Source organism: Ahaetulla prasina, chromosome 7, assembly GCF_028640845.1.
Source record: "Ahaetulla prasina isolate Xishuangbanna chromosome 7, ASM2864084v1, whole genome shotgun sequence".
In the NCBI taxonomy this organism is placed as follows: domain Eukaryota; kingdom Metazoa; phylum Chordata; class Lepidosauria; order Squamata; family Colubridae; genus Ahaetulla; species Ahaetulla prasina.
The window spans coordinates 66274883-66290006 of NC_080545.1; the positions used below are offsets into that span (position 1 = coordinate 66274883).

Here is a 15124-nt window from a genome sequence, read left to right on the forward strand (position 1 = left end):
GGGGGGGGGGGAGAGAAAACTTGGCCCAAAATCAGCTAACTGGCTTTCAGTACTATGGCAAAACTAGAATTTCTTGTCTGCTCGTTTCTATCCTGGTTCCTTAACCAAGGATTGTATTAATATCTATCCATTCATCCATCCTTCCATCCATGTTTTATTTGTATTGAGCACTAGATTTATTGCTATAATAAATGATTTCATAATCATTGTCAGGATTAGCCATTTTATTGTGTAAAATTTCAAATGAGCATATTGAGTCTCTGCTTAATTTTATCTGTTGCCCTTATGCAGTCTTATAATAGGCAAAATATGAAATTAGTGGTAACCATTATAGCAAAGGATGCTACCAGAACTTTGCTTACAGCAGTGATTCTTACATCTACACATTTGCGGAATATTTGAATCATGTAGCAATAAATATTAAACCCATTAGACTCTAACAAAAAATATTTTTCATGAAAAATCCTCTATAGTTAAAAAAAATGAAGCAAAGAGTGACATTTAAATTTTTTGCAAATATCATCTGTATCTGGCAAATAATTTTGATTTTTGGATCTGAAGAGAGTCTTGAGGAACCCCCCAGGAACCCTTGGACTATGCTTTAAGGAATATTGGCTTAAGGAATGTCTTTACCAGCACATCATATTGTGTTTGATATAAAGCTAGTATTACTGTTGAATGACATTCCAAAGATATTCCCCTCAATCAGAATAGAGCTGGAAGGGACCTTGGAGGTATTCTGGTCCAGCTCCCTATTCAAGCAGGAGACCCTGCCTATACCATTTCAGACAAGTGACTGTCCAGTCTCTTCTTAAAAACCCAGGGGTGGATGCGCACACAACTTCTGAAGGCAAGCTGTTCCACTGGTTAATTGTCCTCACTGTTAGGAAGTTTCCTTAATTCCAGGTTGCTTCTCTCCTTGATTAGTTTCCATCCATTGTTTCTTGTCCTGTCCTCTGGTGCTTTGGAAAATAAATTGATCCCCTCCTTTGTGGCAACCTCTCAAATACTGGAATATTGCTATGATGTCCTCCCTTGTCCTTTTCTCTAGACTAGCCAAACCCAAATCCTGCAACCGTTCTTCATGTTTTAGTATTCAGGCCTTTAATTGTTTTAGTTGCTCTTCTCATACTTTTTCCAGTCTCAGCATCTTTTTTGTAATGTGGTGACTAAAACTGGATGCAGTATTCCAGGTATGGCCTTACTAAGGCTTTATAAAGTGATACTACTACTTCATGTGATTTTGCTTCTACGCCTGTTTATACAACCAAGAATTGCATTCACTTTCTTGGCTGCTGTGGCACACTGCTGACTCATGTTGAAGTGATTGTTACTCATTTTGAGCAAGGTTTCTCCCTCCCCACTTATTTTGTTCACAACAGGTTTGATTTTAAAGTAGCCTTTTCAATGTTTACTTTTTTGGCTTTATATTCCACAGGACATATATCCTTCTTGGGCACAATTTTCACCTGCCTTCATGCGTTATTCTTCCCTTTGCTAACAACCACCCATTTTCAATTGTCAGATGTGTACCTATCCCTCAAATAGCAAGGCCATGAGAGGAATAAAATAGAATTACAGAGTTGGAAGGGACCTTGTAACTAGGTCATCTAATCCAACCCCTCCTGCTCAAGGAAGAGACCCTACTCCATTTCTGACAGATGGCTGTCCAGTCTCTTCTTGAAAACTTCCAATGATGAAGCACCCACAAATTCTGAGAAAGCTCTTTATTTTGCTTTGCGCATCTGCCAGTTTGGCAGAACTCTCAAAAAACAAAGTTTGACCAACAAAAACACGGCTTAACCATCGCTAAGAGAACAACTTGAGATCGCTGGACTTAAATTGCTGAGGAGTGGGTGAAGTGTAACCGGGATAAGCAAGAGCGCGAGTTCCGACACCCTTTCTTCCTCTCGGACATCTTTCCCGATCCGTGTAAGGGCCGCCGTGTGATTGGCTGAGTGCAGGAAACGTCACGTAGTACGGCAGCGGCCCGGCCGGCGGTGGTGGCGGCGATACGTTGCTTCCCTCTCTAGCCTCTCCGTTTCTGTGCTCTCTTTCAGCAGCCGGGGGAGATCGCAGCAGCGGTGATCGGGCCCTGCCAAAGGTGCAGCTATGGTCGGCGTCTTCTCCTACGAGAGCTTGGTCCATGCCATGGCTGGAGCTGTGGTGAGTTGGCTGCGGAGGAAGCGGGTGTGAGGAAGACCCGGAAGGGACGGGGGACAGGATTTGGCTGGATTATAGGAAGGCACGGAGATGGAGGGGCTTGTTCGCCCTGCCTTCGGTGCCTTGGGCTAGAAAAATAAACTGCGGTTAGCTTTTGAAGTCGAGCTGTCCTCCTAATTTTTGCCCCGGCGGGTGCCTGTTAGTCTGAACTGTCATCCTAAGTATTTTTTATTTACTTATTTATTATTTACTGTTATGCTCCGTTTGCATAGGAGCTTGAAGAGCATAGTTATCAATGAAACCACTGCTGCAGAAGAAAAGATGACATTTTTCGTTCTGGATGGTTTCATAAAAAAATGAGTTCAGCTTTCAATGATATGCAAAAGTTTATTGCAGTCTTTAAAGGAAAACTGATACTTTCAAGGTATACTTTGTTTTCTGCCTTGAGTTATTTGTAAAACTAATAAGGCAAGATACAGACAAATAAATAAATAAAATATAACATTGTTAATTGTACAATACATTGGATTAGATGTCCACTTGCTTGTCTGTTTTCGTCTAATTGCAAATCTGTTTATCAATGACTAGGGTCCAGAATCTTGTCAGGATTGCCAATGTTTGTTACTGAACCTGAAATTTGACTTGGTGGGTGACTTGCCTTTTGTTTTAGATGCCACTTTAAATTTCTCTCATCTAGAAAATAATATTTCTGTTTGTAATTTCAATGTACACGAGTTTCTCTTCAGATCCATTGATGATTATGTCTTATCAAATTGATGCCAACTCTTAGCATTCATATAGTTTTTCTTCAAGAATTCAGGCCTATTAACCTGAATAGAAAAAGGTTCAGTATTATGGGAATTTTTGTTATTATTCTTCATTTTTTAAAAAAAGTCTAGGAACTTTAGTACCAAGGTTGACTCAGACTTCTGTCCTTCTGAGGTCAGTAAAATGAGGACTGTTGGCAATATGCTGACTCTGTAAACTGTTTAGAGATGGCTATAAAGCACTGTGAAGCGGTATATAAATCTAAGTGCTATTAGTGTTTTGTCCTAATAGCTTCTAGGTTTACTTGTTTAATACACTTTATCAACATGCCTGTTAAAAGGATTTTTAATATTTTTCTTATTATTAATAAATCACTAATAAAACAATCAGAAACTGCAAACAGTTTGCAGATCAAATGAATTATTGTTATTTATGACTGCTTTAATATATGAATCATTGTAATAAAACATGTAGTGTACAATCCAAGAATCAACATATATGGTACATCTCTTTATTATCAGTGGTCCAGATTAAAAACATAATCGGGTACAGTATTCACCCTATTATAATCTCTTCTACTAGAGTAAGTTCAGAACTCTAAATAAAGCATGCTGTCATTTTCATATGTCATCCACTATGATGAGTTCTTTTTGGTAAATGCTACATCCAAAAAAGGGGTATAATTTTTCTTCCCTTTCTTATAAGGGATTTTTTTTATTATACCAAAACACAGTGATCCTTAAACAGGAAGTATGATACTTCCTTATTTCATACCTATGACTCTATTTTTACATATTCTGTGTTACTTCTAAGGATTTTTACATATGGCTTCTATGAAAATTCATAAAATCCTTGTTCTCTCCTCCCCCTTCTCCTTTACAGACAGATTTGAATTACTTATATCTGTGAAAAGATATTGCCGTGGTTAGCTATATTTTGGGCTGCTCTCTCAGCTATAGAGAGCTGGACAAATTTCTTAGTTGCAATTATAGCCACCGCTTAACCAATCTTTCGGTACATTAAAATACTGTCTAGTTTGGTTCTGCAACCCAACAAGACAGACTCAGACGATAATTAGAACTGCAGAAAAAAGAATTGCTACCAACCTGCCTTCCACTGAGAACCTGTATATTGCGTGAGTCAAAAAGAGGGCTGTGAAAATATTTACAGACCCCCTTATATCCTGGACATAAACTGTTTCAACTCCTACCCTCAGAATGACGCTATAGAGTACTGCACACCAGAACCACTAGACACAAGAATAGTTTTTTCCCTAACGCCATCACTCTGCTAAACAAATAATTCCCTCAACACTGTCAAACTATTTACTAAGTCTGCACTACTATTAATCTTCTCATCGTTCCTATTACCCATCTCCTTCCACTAATGACTGTATGACTGTAACTTTGTTGCTTGTATCCTTATGATTTATATTGACTGTTACCTAATATGATTTGATTGCTTATTTGTACCCTATGACTATCATTAAGTGTTGTACCTTATGATTCTTGACGAACGTATCTTTTCTTCTATGTACACTGAGAGCGTATGCACCAAGGCAAACTCCTTGTGTGTCCAATCACACTTGGCCAATAAAATTCTATTCTTCTATTCTATCAGCTGGCTTTGCTGCTGGCTTACGATTAAATATTTTCAGCCAAATACCAATTGCTGCCATCCTTACCTCTTACGAGACTTAAGCATCTTATAATTTTTTGCTAGGAAGGGAAAAGTTCCTTATCAGCTGCTGGATGGCTGTTACTTGTCAGTGTTTTTATTTTTGAGTCTGAATTCCACATACCCCTCTCCCACACTGACATTTACCCCTCTTTGTCTGGCATTTCCTCCTCTTTCACTTGCAACCTTAATTTCTTCCAATAATTCCAATTGCCCATCTCAAAATACAGTATACACCCATATCTAAATACTGAAGACATTTTCTCTTGGAGCACAGGTATAGCCCAGCTACTCATGCTGTCTTAAAGGTATGGGAGGGTGTTACTGGATAAAAAGAAGGAAAGAAAAGGCTTGTATTGACAGTTGTAAGACTCTTCTTCCATACACAGAAATTAGATTACACAATTATACAAATATATCTGTTTATATGGGGGGTGGTAGTTGCGCAGTCCAGGAAAGCAGTTAAAGAATCAAGACTGATTTCATGTGAAATGTGAACAATCTTTATCTACCCATTCTATTATAACTTGTTTAGACCTGCATAGGTGGAACAAGAATGAGAATGCCGTGAAATTATTTCATGTGCTCATTGTCTTCTGGCTCATGGATTTGAAGATTAACAGGTTGCTAAATAAGTTTCACATTTCTTACCTGTATGAATAATTTCGATAATCAGATAAGAAATTAGACCATATCTAATTGCTTGTGTGGACATGTTATACAGTGATGCTTGAAAAAGATGTGAATCTTTTTTATTTTCAATATTTTTGCATAACTATGACCTAATAGTTTTGAAATATTATCTAAAATGTGATCTGCTTGCCACACAATGCTAAAACTAAATAGACTGGATTAAACAAATGAGTTAAAAACTATATAGTTGTTCCATATATTAGGATTGTAATATATTTTTTTTTTTTATTCAAAAGTTTTATTAGTCAAAAAGGTTTATACAAATACATATCAGGTATGGTAAATTTTCATTTTCTTATCTAAAATGTGATCTGCTTGCCACACAATGCTAAAACTAAATAAACTGGATTAAACAAATGAGTTAAAACTATATAGTTGTTCCATATATTAGGATTGTAATATATTTTTTTTTTTTTTTTATTCAAAAGTTTTATTAGTCAAAAAGGTTTATACAAATATATCTGTTTATATGGGGGTGGTAGTTACGCAGTCCAGGAATGCAGTTAAAGAATCAAGACTGATTTCATGTGAAATGTGAACAATCTTTATCTACCCATTCTATTATAACTTGTTTAGACCTGCATAGGTGGAACAAGAATGAGAATGCCGTGAAATTATTTCATGTGCTCATTGTCTTCTGGCTCATGGATTTGAAGATTAACAGGTTGCTAAATAAGTTTCACATTTCTTACCTGTATGAATAATTTCGATAATCAGATAAGAAATTAGACCATATCTAATTGCTTGTGTGGACATGTTATACAGTGATGCTTGAAAAAGATGTGAATCTTTTTTATTTTCAATATTTTTGCATAACTATGACCTAATAGTTTTGAAATATTATCTAAAATGTGATCTGCTTGCCACACAATGCTAAAACTAAATAGACTGGATTAAACAAATGAGTTAAAAACTATATAGTTGTTCCATATATTAGGATTGTAATATATTTTTTTTTTTATTCAAAAGTTTTATTAGTCAAAAAGGTTTATACAAATATATCTGTTTATATGGGGGGTGGTAGTTGCGCAGTCCAGGAAAGCAGTTAAAGAATCAAGACTGATTTCATGTGAAATGTGAACAATCTTTATCTACCCATTCTATTATAACTTGTTTAGACCTGCATAGGTGGAACAAGAATGAGAATGCCGTGAAATTATTTTATGTGCTCATTGTCTTCTGGCTCATGGATTTGAAGATTAACAGGTTGCTAAATAAGTTTCACATTTCTTACCTGTATGAATAATTTCGATAATCAGATAAGAAATTAGACCATATCTAATTGCTTGTGTGGACATGTTATACAGTGATGCTTGAAAAAGATGTGAATCTTTTTTATTTTCAATATTTTTGCATAACTATGACCTAATAGTTTTGAAATATTATCTAAAATGTGATCTGCTTGCCACACAATGCTAAAACTAAATAGACTGGATTAAACAAATGAGTTAAAAACTATATAGTTGTTCCATATATTAGGATTGTAATATATTTTTTTTTTTATTCAAAAGTTTTATTAGTCAAAAAGGTTTATACAAATACATATCAGGTATGGTAAATTTTCATTTTCTTATCTAAAATGTGATCTGCTTGCCACACAATGCTAAAACTAAATAGACTGGATTAAACAAATGAGTTAAAAACTATATAGTTGTTCCATATATTAGGATTGTAATATATTTTTTTTTTTATTCAAAAGTTTTATTAGTCAAAAAGGTTTATACAAATACATATCAGGTATGGTAAATTTTCATTTTCTTATCTAAAATGTGATCTGCTTGCCACACAATGCTAAAACTAAATAAACTGGATTAAACAAATGAGTTAAAACTATATAGTTGTTCCATATATTAGGATTGTAATATATTTTTTTTTTTATTCAAAAGTTTTATTAGTCAAAAAGGTTTATACAAATATATCTGTTTATATGGGGGGTGGTAGTTGCGCAGTCCAGGAAAGCAGTTAAAGAATCAAGACTGATTTCATGTGAAATGTGAACAATCTTTATCTACCCATTCTATTATAACTTGTTTAGACCTGCATAGGTGGAACAAGAATGAGAATGCCGTGAAATTATTTTATGTGCTCATTGTCTTCTGGCTCATGGATTTGAAGATTAACAGGTTGCTAAATAAGTTTCACATTTCTTACCTGTATGAATAATTTCGATAATCAGATAAGAAATTAGACCATATCTAATTGCTTGTGTGGACATGTTATACAGTGATGCTTGAAAAAGATGTGAATCTTTTTTATTTTCAATATTTTTGCATAACTATGACCTAATAGTTTTGAAATATTATCTAAAATGTGATCTGCTTGCCACACAATGCTAAAACTAAATAAACTGGATTAAACAAATGAGTTAAAAACTATATAGTTGTTCCATATATTAGGATTGTAATATATTTTTTTTTTTTTTTTTTTATTCAAAAAGTTTTTATTAGTCAAAAAAGGTTTATACAAATACATATCAGGTATGGTAAATTTTCATTTTTCTTATCTAAAATAAGAATTTTACTCAAATTTTTTAACACATACAACAGCCATAAGGCAAGCAGGTGACACGAAGTAGCTAAGTTTGCAAATTTTAAATACGTAATAAAGAAGAGTCAAGAATAAACAGAATATCGTACAAAAGAGAATAAGGAAAACCAACACAATCCCAAATATCTTTATCACTTCCTAGTTTTGGATCTCAGAACTCTGGGTTCAGCCTGACCCAACTCCAGGGCCGCAACAGCGGCAGCCGCTTCAGCCCCATGATCTATAACCTCCCCTTCTTCAATTCCTGGGTCATCTGATTCCAGGAAGGCTTTGTGTTCCTCCACATAGGCCGTAGCCTCCGCAATTGTACTGATTTTTTCGTAATGCCCTCCCGGAAAATCATCAATCCCTCTGGCATCAGCCATCTGAAGCCCACTCCTTCTGGTACAATTTGCTTGACAAAAATAATATTTCTTTCTTTTTCACGTACCTGTATGGGAATCTGCCTCAGTATGGCTATCTCTCTGCCCCTGTAAATCAGTGCTCCACTTCTTTGTTTTCTAAGAATTTCATCTCTCGTCTCTCTTCTCACAAATTTGACATGAACCTCTCTGGGAACTGCATGCGTGCGTGCATATTGAATTAACTCTATAAACTCGATCCACATCCCAATTCATGAAATCAACACCTCTCCCAAGAAATTCTCCCAACAATTTAGTCACAACATCTCTCAAGTCTTCTTTGTCCACCTCTTCCCAATTTTGAAACCTAAGGAAAAAAGACATTTTATCCATCTGTAGTCCAAGCACAGCATTGCCTGTCGACACCTCTCTTTTCTGCACAGCCCGCATCTCACCCTCCAAACCTTCCACTTTCTGCTTGTTTTCTGCTGAAACTTGTTGAGTATCCTTTAAATCCTTTTGGATAGTCACAATTTCTGCTCTTATTTCATCCAATTTCTTGTCCATATTAGATAACTTATCCAAAATTCTCCATCTCTCCAGCAGTTGGTCTCTGACCTTTGCCATTAAGGAAAAAAATACAAAATCCTCAGGCAGGCACAGTATCCTTGTAATTTCCTCCGGATCCACCAGGGGCACTCACAGGAGCAACGAGTCCAGAGTACAGTTAGTCAACCAGGAAGTCAAGGGAAGTGATGTCATCAAAATTCTCATAGTGAAGGCGGAAGCTGGACGCCACCACTGTTCCCCAGAAGGAGGGGCCTCAAACCTTCCCTCCTAAATTTCTCCATCACCTCTTCTCTCCAGAGCTCCACAAAACCGGTAATCTTCTTATTTTAAGTTCTCCTCTCTCCAGAATAACTCGTGCTCCTTCCAACCGCAGGGGAGAAAACCCCCGCACTCCGGAGCACTCCACCACGCCACCGATATTCCTTCCTTCTCCTCCTCAATTCTTCTCCGTGCCCTGTTCACCACCAGGCTGCTGCAGTTATAAATCCAATGCCCCGGTGTCACCGGGCACAGCGGCCCAGGCGACGACCAAAATAATGGCCGCGGCCTGTGGCCTCCGAACCCCGCCGAGCCTAGGACGCGCCAGCATCGGTCCCCACAGTCCTGTATGTCGGCTGGGAGACCCCTGGCGAGCCGTCCGTGCGGCAGGTGACCTTTTCGGAACACCTGGCCCCTGAGGGCCTCGGCGGCGGCCGGATTCGGGCGCTGGAGGCAGGAGAAGCCTTCCAGACGTCCGTTGCCGCTGGATACCGGAAGTCGTAATATATTTTTGTATTAATTCCTCCTTTCCTTCTTTGATAAGTATAATAAAGATTAATGCTAAAACTTTAGATAGAATGCTACAGGGATAGATTGTGTATAAATATATCAATATTGTGCTTCACCCAAATATCAAAATTGTACTATGGCAAGTTGTAAATAAAATATAAATATTAAATATTTCAGTGTGCCTGGAATATACTCAAAATCTCTGTTTCAAATGCATATAGTATGAAAATGAACTTTAATTTATTGTGAACCACAATGCAGTTGTATGCAGATTTTTTAAAAATAAATATTTTCCTAGCAACGGTCAGAACCACAAAGTTCTGTTTAAGTTGAAAATGAATTCATATACAGGAAGCGTTTTCACTGCCATATTTCATAAAATTTGATGTAGTTTTCTTTCGGGCAAGGATTTAAAAATATCCTCCTGAGTTGCCCAGTTTTGTGCTATTTCCTGCACAATATGCTGCACCATTAATTAAGTCTGGTTACTTATTTATTACTTTTATAGCAATAGCTTTATTTTATTATATATGTTCTTATTTTAGATCCTATTTTAATCATTGTTTTCATGCTATACACATAGATACCGGTAGTACCAGTAATAGTTCTAATATTGGATATTTTATTTTACCTGCTCAAACAGCTGCAATAAACTTATTTTATTTAATATAGGTCATTGTAGGTTTGGGAAAAAATCTGCATGCTCTACATAGTTAATTTTTTTGTGCTAAATGTTTTAGGGTAGTGTGACTGCAATGACAGTGTTTTTTCCTCTGGATACAGCTAGACTAAGACTTCAAGGTAAGCAACCCATTCTTTTACATTTAATACTACTACTACTACTACTACTACTACTACTACTACTACTACTACTACTACTAATAATAATAAAATGTTTATACCGCCCTTCTCCCGAAGGACTCCTTTTAACCTTTGAGAATATTATATATGACTTACCAACTTGTTTTTGCATTTATATCTTAACATTTGTTCAGGGTAATAGCTGATCTTTTTTATTTTGCTAGCTGTTAGTATATTTTTGTATTTATTTAGTTCACTTTATTTTTGTTTGTTTTGTTCTTTTACGTTTTGTTGGTCATTGATCAAATACATGTTGTTAAGTGATTGATCTGTTTTATCCAATAATTTTTGGAGAGGTGCTAGGCTACTACGGTACCTATTGACGTGTATGTGGCAACTAATGCATTTTCTGGCTGACCAGAGCTTTTTATTGATTTCAAATTACCCCTAAAATAATTGGGATGCCAAAAACTATGGTTAGTATTTTCTTTCTGAGTGCAAAACCCCTGGTTTTTTTAAAGACACTGTGTACTGAGCAATAACCAGTCACAGATATGTAACAATTTTTCAAAGTATATTGATTACAGCATGTCTCTGTTGTGATAGTCTTCAGAAAATGGAACTTGCAAAATCTTTGCTACTTTGGAAACCTTTCAGATTCCTAACTAAGCTGATGAAACTCCATAGTATGATATTATTAGAGTGATTAGAGACAAGACTCATTAACAACTATTCTTATTTTGTGTCTCTAAACTGCATGAAGATATAACCTGGATGTTCTAAAAGATTACTGTATTTATTATTCTTTATTCTCAATCCTGTACATGAAAGAAGGTTATATTCACATGGCAAATTTACATTTTAGTAAAATACAGTAACCTCAGTTTGAGAAATGCAGAGAGGTGATGGAGAAATCCTTTCAAAAAATTAATTTTAGGATTTGATGGTTAAGTATAGAAGACAGATATTTAAAACTGAAAACAGGTAACCAATATAGTTATTCTTAGAGCAGATATAAAATAATCTTTTGATGTAATCTTAAACTTTCCAATGAGGAAAAGCAAAAAGTCTATGCATTTCTTTTTTGTAATTTGTATACATGCAAACTTTTCTAACCCTAATTCTTAATTTGTGGTCAGTTGTAGATCTAACCATGAAGGAGAAAACAATTGTTCTGTTTTAGATTGAATTAGTGAACCTGAAGATTAAATAAATAATGCACTTTTACTTCTGCCCTAGCTTCCCCATCATATTAGAAGATGATCTTAAAGCAGTATAGAAATATATTAAATAACTTTTAAAAAATATTTCTTGTTTTCCAGTTGATGAAAAACGCAAATCAAAAACCACACACGCAGTTCTTTTGGAGATAATTAAAGAAGAAGGCATGTAAGTGCAGGACTATTTTGCTAGGAGAATTAGTTTTTTTAGAACTTCTGTGGAGAATAATGTGTACAGTACATCTTCCTAAATTTCAATTAAGTAATTTGAATAGTTATAATTTAAACAGAGCCATTAGAAACTAAGCCATCTTTTAGAAAGCAGAAAAAAAGAATAAAAAAAGAATTGATGAACACATTTTTCTTTGTAATTCAAAACACTATTTAAAAAATTAAAAGTTGGGTTTAATCTTCCATACTAAGGGACTGGCTGCAATATTGTTTTTTCAAGAAGAATTTCTAGGCAGGAATTACATTGGTTGAAATCTTGCCTGAATAAATTGGCCTGTCTGTAGTTAAAGCTTCTGTCACATAAAAACATTTGTAATGTCTTTAGTATGAACAGAATATTGTTAATTATATACGTACAGTATGTTAATTTTTAAAATGTGCCTCCATAAAATACTACCATCTCTGAAAAGAAATGCTTGAACAAGAAATAATGTGTTTGAATTGGATGATTCTTGCCTTTAGATTGGAATTGTATTCCTTTTGATTTTTCCAATAATATATCCTCTTGGGTTATGTTCATAGTTATTCAGAAATAAATATGTTCAGTTAAATTTAATCCTGAGTATAGAATTGTATTCTGTTAAATATAGTTAATAAGTATTTAAATATGTTTTATTTTGTCACTTGGTTTCTTGAACACTGAACCCAAAACCCTTTAGTTAGATATATTTAATTGATTAAGTTTGGAATGGGGTGCAGATATGCTTTTTTGCTATGATGATTGCATTATTTTCATTTTTTGCTTTTGTTATTTTGTCCCTTAGCATTGCACCATATCGAGGGTGGTTCCCTGTTATCTCCAGCCTTTGTTGTTCCAACTTCGTCTATTTCTATACATTTAACAGTTTAAAAACTCTTTGGGCTAAAGGTCATCATTCAACTACAGGAAAGGACTTGATTCTTGGGGTGGTTGCAGGTAATAAAATCCTATCAGAAAAGTATTGATTTTGGGATGTGGATTAATTTATCCATGAAGGCAATTTAAAATAATGAAGTAGTAAATGTATTTTTAACTTGAAAGGATTTGTCTCATTTCCTCTTTTCTAGTTTTACTCGTCTTAGATTTTTCACTTTTGTATAACTGAATGTTTCTCTTCATTTCATTATCTTATTTTTGAACATGAGCATGTGCTGAGTTGATGTATATACACATATCTTTGGAAAGTCATTCATTTGATACTAGCAATGAAATTTCATAATTTTTATGAAATATTTTAATATAGTGTGAGTGATAAATATAATCATATATATAAAACAGAACCTGAAAATGTATGTTATGAATTTAACGTCAGATGTTTTCCAAAGCTTATATTTTCAAATTTATATATATTTGTATATGTGTGTTTCCCTATTCAATTTATATAGCCACCCATTTCACAAATATGATTCTGAGGCATGTACAATGAAGCAAACAGTCAAAACCATGTAAAGCAACAATTGAAAACAGTTAAATACAAATATAAATAAGAAAGCAGTAGAATGGATCAGAATCCTACACACAGTGTAACAATCTCACAAGCTTACTATTTTCATGGGATTCCCAGCCTTCTGGAGGAACTCCTTTTTATTTCCTCTCAAATAGAAGGAATGATGTCACCAAGGGTGGGTATCATGGTAGAAAAGGCCTGCCTCCAGATTCCTGTCAAATGGAATTTTTTAGCAGAAGGAACCTGTAACACACCCTTCCTGCCAGACCTGATAGGACAGGTAGATGTAACAGGGGAAAGATAGTTCCTCAAATAACCTGGATTCATGTTAAAACCAACATCTGGAATTGAACTTGAAAATAAACCAGCAATCAATACAGCTCATAGAGAAGAGATATAATGTATGTTTTTCTATGGTTGCCAGTGCTGCTGCATATTTCTTGATCTGTATTATTTATTTTGATTTATTATTTATTTTAACTTGTGTTACTGTCTGATGTATGTGCCACTTAAGGTTATTGGAGATACGGCTTTTGAATCCTTAATTTTATTTAAAAGTTTAGCACTTCTGATTTTCTCAATGCAGGATTTCATAATGAAGAATAATGTGGGAAGTTTGCATCAAGTTAGGAAAACTATTTGGAAATAATTAGGTATGCACCTGTGGTGAAAAACAAACTTGCTTTTCTTGTCTTGCTCAATGAAATGTGTAATAATTGATAAAGAACCAAAATAAAGCAAGCTCTATGGATGTCTATGAACTAAAGAAGCTTGTTGGATGAGAAGTAAAACATTTTCAAGGCAAAAAACCAAGAAAGTCCAGTTGCCCTTTTAAAAAAGCACCTTTGGAACACGCTCCCTTGACTTTCCATTTTAAATATTTTTTTCCTCCAGAATAATTTCAGTCTAGATTTTGTGAAGTATTTCAAATGGTACCTCTTCTACTTTATACATTAAAGTTAAAACTTTAATTTTGATTTTAATTTTCTGAGGCCTCTTTTTACTGAATTTTGCTTCTGTTTCCTTAGGTGTAGTGAATGTACTGTTGACTACTCCGCTCTGGGTGGTAAACACCCGTCTTAAACTCCAGGGGGCAAAATTTAGAAATGAAGATATTATACCAACCAATTACAAAGGCATTGCAGGTAGGTTGTTGGGGTGTGTGTATGTGGTTGCCCTCATCTATTGTAATGTATTTAAATTATGCTTTTTCAAACTCAGTATACCAACACATAGCTCTACCACTCCTGAGGCAGCATTTTGGCATAGCTTTCCTTGCTCATCAAACACACTGTCCTTTTTGTAGGCTTGAAAAAGCTGCTATGCTCTCAATATCCTACCAATTGCATGAAAAAAGAACTGATACGAGAATGTAATGTATTTCATATTCTCCTGCTCATGAGCTATATTCTCCAGAAATTTCAGCATTGTTATTGATTTTATTAACATACAGTATACCATTTATATACTTCCTTTTTATTCTAGTAACGATGGGACAGACTTGTTTTCAGGTCTTTATAATCTGAACGATGAGGTGGATTATTCAACCTCTACTCTCTCTAGTCATTTTGTAAAAAACCAACTACCAATTATCTTTAACTTTCAATGTTATTTTTACAAAGTGAATTAAGGCATATAGCTGTAACTCGTATCAATTATATGGAGAAGAAAATTCCAGATTAATTTCTATTTTTTATTTTTATTTAATTTGAGAAAAATGTAAAATATAAGCAGAATACTAAGATACACTAAAAAACAAAATCCTTAAACACGGAGCTGAGATTCCTTCCCAGCTGAGATTCCCTTCTGCCAAGCTCCCTAGCTAGAAAAACCCAAGATTAAAAGTTGATTAGCAGCAGAAAAGGAGGGAAATAAGGAACCAACATCCAGATTTCAAGAAAAAAAATGGGTTGCTGTA

General features: G+C 34.8%; 1 protein-coding gene across 5 annotated transcripts in view; it reads left to right on the forward strand.

Moving 5' to 3' along the window:
* Positions 1 to 15124, forward strand: part of SLC25A17 (solute carrier family 25 member 17) — a 28307-nt gene continuing 13183 nt past the window's right edge. The window contains exons 1-6 of one of the 5 annotated variants that reach the window (XM_058191764.1): positions 1 to 2166; positions 2752 to 2808; positions 10268 to 10328; positions 11651 to 11717; positions 12544 to 12695; positions 14235 to 14351. In XM_058191764.1, coding sequence (XP_058047747.1) covers positions 2113 to 2166; positions 2752 to 2808; positions 10268 to 10328; positions 11651 to 11717; positions 12544 to 12695; positions 14235 to 14351 — 508 coding nt within the window. In that variant the 5' untranslated portion in view covers positions 1 to 2112. Of the gene's footprint in view, positions 2167 to 2435; positions 2588 to 2751; positions 2809 to 7334; positions 7425 to 9026; positions 9072 to 10267; positions 10329 to 11650; positions 11718 to 12543; positions 12696 to 14234; positions 14352 to 15124 lie in introns of those variants that run through there. The other 4 variants (XM_058191767.1, XM_058191765.1, XM_058191766.1 and 1 more) reach the window with 4 other exon arrangements.